The 7,120-nt window shown below is 32.4% G+C and overlaps 1 protein-coding gene across 1 annotated transcript; it reads right to left on the bottom strand.

The window, feature by feature from the left end:
• Positions 1 to 3,591: 3,591 nt before the first annotated feature.
• On the bottom strand, positions 3,592 to 4,353 carry LOC138869468 (uncharacterized). The gene has a single exon (XM_070147088.1). The coding sequence runs from the start codon at positions 4,351 to 4,353 to the stop codon at positions 3,592 to 3,594; it is 762 nt and encodes a 253-aa protein (XP_070003189.1).
• Between the last annotated feature and the right edge of the window lie 2,767 nt (positions 4,354 to 7,120).

Genomic DNA, 7,120 nt, shown 5'->3' with positions numbered 1-7,120 from the left:
TCAACCCCATGACATTCTTCTAAAATACTTTCTGCCAATAGAATCAAGAAAGTCAATCTTCCAAACCTCATCTGTTATTTAGTGAAAAATGTACAACAATATGCCAACTTTCTACTCATCACAACAGATTTTCTTTTATACAAATATAATTTTTATGGTCTAGCTCTAGTACACACTTCTAGATATATTCTTCAAATTTTAAAATTACGAACTAAAAAGAAATACTCTACATAATTCTAATTAAAAAGTTCCTCTTTTTCCTACTTCAATTGCCCAAATAATCACACATTCATGTATTTCTAATTCAAAACAAAGTAATAACTGAAACAGATTACTCTAAGTCTACAATCAACTCCAATACATTACAAATGCACAATGGGTCAATAAAATGAAGAAGAACCCACTTGAATGCATATTATAATCAATTCCACTAATGAGTCAATCCAATCACATAGAGAAAATAGAAAACCAAGAAAAGATTTATAGAACTCAGTTGGATTTCGTAAAAATTGTGTCTTGCTCGTTAACACCCATTTGGATTTCGTAATAGATATTGTTCATTTCACTCCCAAATCTAATGTTCTCGACGGAAAAGAAACAGAAAAGAAAAAAGATAGAGAGGGAGAAACCTTACAATTTTGTATCATGGATCAAACGATAAAGATTGAAAATCTTGGTAATTCGAATAATTCACGATCTCCTATCTTCTTTAATATAGTAAATGTAATTATACTTATAAGCCAGAATAAACACACACCAGATGGGAGAATCTAAACTGTTGCTATTAACTCTTCTACTCTTTATTGTCATCTTAGAATGAAACATCTGTTTAATATAATATAGACATAATTGACATGGTAGTGAAATAAATAGTAAGAAACAAATAGTAGTTACATGGGAATCACATGATGTGTGGTAAATATCAAGAAACATAGAACTTGAAGCGTCAAGCAATCCGTGAATTTTGGCAGGAGTAGCCAATAACATGTTCGCTATAATCAACCACTAAAACTGGAATACCATCCAAGGATTTTTAGCTGATGATCATATCAAAGAATAAGAAAATTTTCAATTGTAGATAACATAATATAAGTAAAAGTAAGAGAATGAGAAGCCATATAGTTGGCACTCGGATTACCGAGTTAAGTAATTTGCCCAGCGTCTTCGTTTTGACATTTCTTTTACTTCATTTGTTGAGATGAAAGCTATTGTGTTGGCAACTGGAGTAAGAAAGAAAAAAGGTTACGCAAAATACTTTATCAAAAGTAAGACATGGTAACATGTATATACAGAATAATGAAGTACGAAAAGAACGGTAAACCTACAAGATCATCTTATGCCAAAAACATCAACTAGCTGCCTTTCGAATGATTTCATCATAAACAATGCTACATGTAGAATGATCATCATAGCTTGTCGGCGTAGGTGGTCGAATCAGAAATTTTACACAGTTCGAATTTTTAGCTCTCGATAAAGCAACATAAAGTTGATCATGCGAAAATATAGGTTCCCACAAATAAATCCCTACAAAATCTAATATTTGCCCCTGTGCTTTATTTATAGTCATAGCAAAGCACAATCTTATTGGAAATTGTATTCTCTTAAATGAAATGGGCATTTTCTCATCCTGTGATGATAATAACGGTATTCTCGGTATAAATACATGCGTATTTTTGAAGTCACCTGTTGAAATCTTAGCACTTATCACATGAGTTTTAAAATCACAGCAGGTCAGTCGTGTGCCATTACATAAACCTTCATATGGATTTAAGTTACGCAATAACATATTGGGGCAATTCTCTTTCAAAGATAATTTATAAGGAGGCAAACTTGGAGGATTTAAACTGTGTAATAAATCTTCAAATTGTGTTTAATTATTCAATTCAATGGTCTCATCAATGCCGGTAAATGTTCTTACTTTTCCTGGAAATTGGTCAATAAGCATGTCATTGATTTCATTTATAAAATTATTTTTTGTATTCAAAATTACATGAGAATTTGTACAGAATGTGTTGGAGTTGAACGAATTCAAATTTGGATATGTCACTGTGAATAGCTTATCTAAAGATTCTCTTTCGGTTGTGAAAGGGATAACCAAAGAATCAGGAAATTTAATCTAATTCGTTGAGCTATCTTGTTCTTATCTATTTCCAATTCTCATCAAATAATCATAAAATAGAGGATCTATTTTTGCTCTCATGTTCTTAGACAATTGTAATTTTTCAAGTTCATACCAAATTCTAGAATATAACAAACTTTCATTGATGAAATCTTCTTTCTTTCCATTTCGCACAACAGGAAGAGTTTCTCTAAAGTCACCTCCTAAAACAACGACTTTCCCATCAAATAAAACATTTGTATTCATAAGATCTTTTAAAAGCAAATCAAAAACTTCTAGCATTCTTTTATTGCCATACTTCATCCCATATAATCAATTTTGCTTCTCGTATTAAACCTACTAGTGCACTTTGTTTGCTAATGTTACAACTGGAATGTTCATCAATATCAATAGGAATTTTAAAGTGCGAGTGTGCAGTACGTCCACCCGGGAGAATAGAAGCAGCAACACCTGAAGTAGTTGTTGTCAAAGCTATATATCTTATAGATCGTACAGTTGCCAATAAAGCACGGTATAAAAAAGTTTTTTCAGTTCCTCCTGGACCATCGACAAAGAAAGCACCTGCTTTATTCGAAAATATTCATCAGTAATCACATTATATGCTATTAGTTGCTTCTTGTTTAATCTCGTATGTAATAACACGTCTTCTTCACTTATAGTAATAGATTTTTCAAAATGAACTTCTTTTGCTTCTTTTGCTGCTATTGAAGGCCGAATAGTTTCTGGGATGAGTTCATACTCATTAACATCGTGGCCCATAGAATGTAAAATGTCGTTGATATGATTCAAAGCTTGGTATCGTATTTCTTTTCTTTTATTAGTTTGTAGTACTTTATAGTCTTCGGTCATTGACTCTTCAAAATTCTCCCATAATTGTCTTGGACTGGTAGGATTATAATAGACCAATAATGTAGCAAATAAACGCCTTAGGTTGTATGACATCTGATAACCTGCTGCTTCAGACATGAATTCTATCAAACTATTATCACAATGTAACAATCCTTTTTTCTCCACGGACTCTTTGAAAGTACTACAAGGTTCTCCGTTTACTGTTAAAAGATTGTTATATGATTTCGGTCCGCGTACATGCATTAGTAATAATCTGAGATAATACCGTTCACCTTCTGTTGGATGACACGTTATGATTCGACCAATAGAAGAGCGTTGTTTTCGAAGTGCCCAGAATTTGTTACTGGAGGACTACACAAAGTATTCAGGGAATTCCTTGTATAATAAATTTAGCTCTATAGAATCTTCATCTGTTTGGTTCATATAGAAGAATTCTGTTAACATCATTTTTTGATCATCGGATTGTTCACAATCATATTTATATCAACATTGCTCTTAAAAGAAATAAATTGTTGGCCTTCAAGATGTAGCTGAAGATGATAAATGCTTGGAGATATTTCACTAATAGGAAAGCCAAAGAGACGCCATTAGGCTTCTGGAGGTGATATTCATCTGGTAGTCCGTTAGTCTTTCACTTCATCTATCTCTATGTTTGCATCATTATTTTGTACACTGAATGCAATTTTATCATGTCCTTTACAAATATACTTATAAAGATATTTCACGACTTTGATGTCAGAGCAAACTTCAACATTTATGTGACAATTATATTTGCCAAGTAAATATGGATTGTATGGAACAACCCAAGACTTATCTAAATCTTGCCCTCTCACATGCACAACTTCTCTTGTTCTTTTATATATAGGATACGAATCATTTCCTTTTGATGTTTGATCAACAAACTTTTGTGGGTATTTGAATTTGCAGCAATCTTTTTTCATACAATAATTTGTCGAGTTTAAACTACTACAAGGACCGTGCATCATATGCTTAAGAACAAGTTTGTGCAAATTTGGTTCTTTATTACTATCTGGTAATTTTGCTTTAATTATATCATCATATGCCTCATTTGTCAACAGCTTGTACTCATTACTTAATATAATAAGAAAATGAGCATGGGGTAAGCCTTGTTTCTGAAATTCCACAGTATACATAAAAGCAACAACTTTTCCAAAAATATTTCGTTTTAATATATCTGTCTTCAGCTCTTCTATTTTGGCCCGAAACACTCGACTAATCAAATCAGGTCTATTTTGTGCCTCATCACTTGATGATAAATGTTCTTCTATTTTCATCCAAGATGGGTTACATGTCATAGTTATAAACAGATCAGGTTTTTCCAAATGTTGTACCAACACAATAGCATCCACGTAACGTTGGCACATATCTCTAGGGCCACCTATAAAGGAATTTGGTAGAAATATTTGTTTTCCAACATTGGAAGCATCACGTTACCAAGTCGTAATACATCAAGAAGTCATTGCAGTACACTCATTCTAAACAAATCTTGATTGAATGAAACAAAATTCAATCTGTGTGTCTCCAATTTTATATACTTATCAACTGAATATTGCTGAAATAATCTACATGTATGTAGAATTTCATCTTCATCATCATTTCTTATTTGGAGCTTATAACAATAGTATTCACGAACTGAACAACATCTCTTTTGTTTTTTCCTTGTTCAAGATTTTGAGCTTCCATATCAAGATATCCATCAACAGAGCTAAACTTTTTTATATTTGGAAATTGTTCAGATTTAAATAAGGTGCAATTTCTAGGAATATTTTCTGGGTCGCAAAGCTTTTTAATACCACAATGCCATCCGCCTTGGCCAAATGGAAATAACAACGGGTACTGTAAAGGATTATAACATCCAAAATAATAGTTTACTTTATGTGTGCTATCGCTATGAGTATAAATCTGAACATGTGGTGCATGAGTAGCACCACTATCATTTCCATCAACCCATATTGCTGCAATCTCAATTGTAATAGGCAGATTATATACTCGTAGATCCAATCCAACATCACAATTCAATGCAATATGAAAGTTTTGCAAGTTTGGAATAGCTGTTAAAGATCGCAAAAAAATTGAGTATGGATTATCTTTTAGTATATCCATCAGTTCTTTCACTATTAATTCATTTATTTTGTCGGAACAAGCGATTCAATTTCCAACCTCGTTGTCATTATCATAAAAGTACAGTTGTAAGATTCTCGACCTTCTCTCTCTAGGATATAAATCATCTATAAAGTGATATATTTGTCCTTGAACTCTGAATGTATATATACAACGATTTCTCTTGGCTAAATCTTTGTCATAAGTGGCACCGAGTGAGGTAAAAGCGAATAGATTATTATATGTTCTAATGTATGTCTTAAAGTGTTTGGATTTTGCACAAGTTCCTGTATATAAATTTCTCAGTCTAAGTGGCATTCTCTCAGAAGTTAACTTAACTAAACCGTGGGCACAACAAAATCCAGGTGATTCATACTGAAATTTTTTTTTGCGAAGCAGAATTTACAGTTTGGAACTTTTTTTAACGGCACATAATTAGGGCATAATCGGATAATATTACTCATATTTCTCTTATTCTTTATGTGACCTGCATATGTCAAACAACCTTAAGGAATAGAAAAGAAGAAAATAAGGAACAACAGAGTTAAAGTGTTTTGTGGATACTAACCATCGACCAGAACTATTTCAGTAGTTGGAGCACTCGATTTACCTGAAGTACTTGATGTCGAACCTGGTTCAAGATAGTTGCCGATTAAATGTTTGCACGTAGTAAACGACGAAAAATAAGTATCATGATCAGTTGCAACTGGAATAAAATATAATTTGTAAACACAGAGATTGCAGGAGCGTAACCACTGCGCATACACACTCATATAGAAGACACATATGTGAGGAAATAAGGAATAATGACTTTGATATTCTAACCTATTTTTGAAATAGAACAAGAGCCTCCAACAATAACATTTTCCTGAATTGCAGACATTGATTCAGCAAGATTGATAGATTTTCTACTTCCAAGAAGACGATTAGTTGTTGCCTCTCTCTTTTTGAGGCGGCGTTGCAGCAGAAGTGCGTTCTTTTTAGTCGTGGCCATGTCACGATACAGTTCACGCCGCTTGGAATTCTTATCATGAGTTTTTGTTGTTATGCAAGGTTGTTTTCTTTTTTGTTGGTGATCCATTCACGAAGAAATTTAAGTTTTGTAAGTGTCAGCCAATCACTTTTGCAACCTAAAATTCAATGAATTTTTTTATTAGTTTGAAACAAAGACCATGCATGAACAATTGTGTATATTATTTTCTACAAATATTTAAAAGGGAACAACAGATAACACTTAGTATACTATAAATACATGACATCAAAATATAAAGAGCAAAGGTGTGTAATTTAAACGTTGCACCTTTTTCAATAAGAAGTTTATACAAATATTATACCAAGGACAATGGAGAGCAACAAAGCATCCACAAATTTTTCAGTACGGTAAAAAAATTTCAACATTAGAGCCCAAATAAGACAAAACCGTAAGAGTCAACCATTCTATTGACACAACATAAGCCAAAAATTGTTGCGCAAAAAAAAAACTTAACTCAGCTTGTCATCAATTGATCATCTGCTATTTAGATATACTTAATACCAATAATAAGCTTCATACATATTGTACTCTACATAATTTCCAAAACGATGAAGAGAAATGTATATTATAGTCAAATAAGGCAAAAGCATAACAACAAACTTTGCCATTGGTGCAACAAAGCTGTAGTAGAGTTTTGCTACTATTGAGATCTATCGATCAGTGACAACAAAGTTTTATATATTTCCACAAAATCACAATCAGACCTGGGACATATCCATTTTCTATAAATCCCATAATACTTCCAGAGACAACTATAAGAACTATGCATACAACAATTGAAGACATGACACATCCTTTAGAAAAATATATAACACATAAAATATATTATCATCTGTCGAGGACTTTAGCTACATCAAAGTTCTCCTTTGTTTAAACAAAATATCGTTAAGTACTCTATTCTTTATAGCTACCAAAATAAGAATGCATCATAGAGCTCATACAATGACAGCAAATACAGAGCTTGTAGGATAAAATGTAACTTAAGAGCAAGTATTACA

This window comes from Nicotiana sylvestris, chromosome 1, assembly GCF_000393655.2.
Source record: "Nicotiana sylvestris chromosome 1, ASM39365v2, whole genome shotgun sequence".
NCBI lineage: Eukaryota > Viridiplantae > Streptophyta > Magnoliopsida > Solanales > Solanaceae > Nicotiana > Nicotiana sylvestris.
This window is presented reverse-complemented; position numbering and strand designations above follow the sequence as displayed.

Bases quoted from the DNA above. Each gene is read 5' to 3' on its own strand.
- LOC138869468 (XM_070147088.1), bottom strand. From the start codon at position 4,353: ATGTGCCAACGTTACGTGGATGCTATTGTGTTGGTACAACATTTGGAA.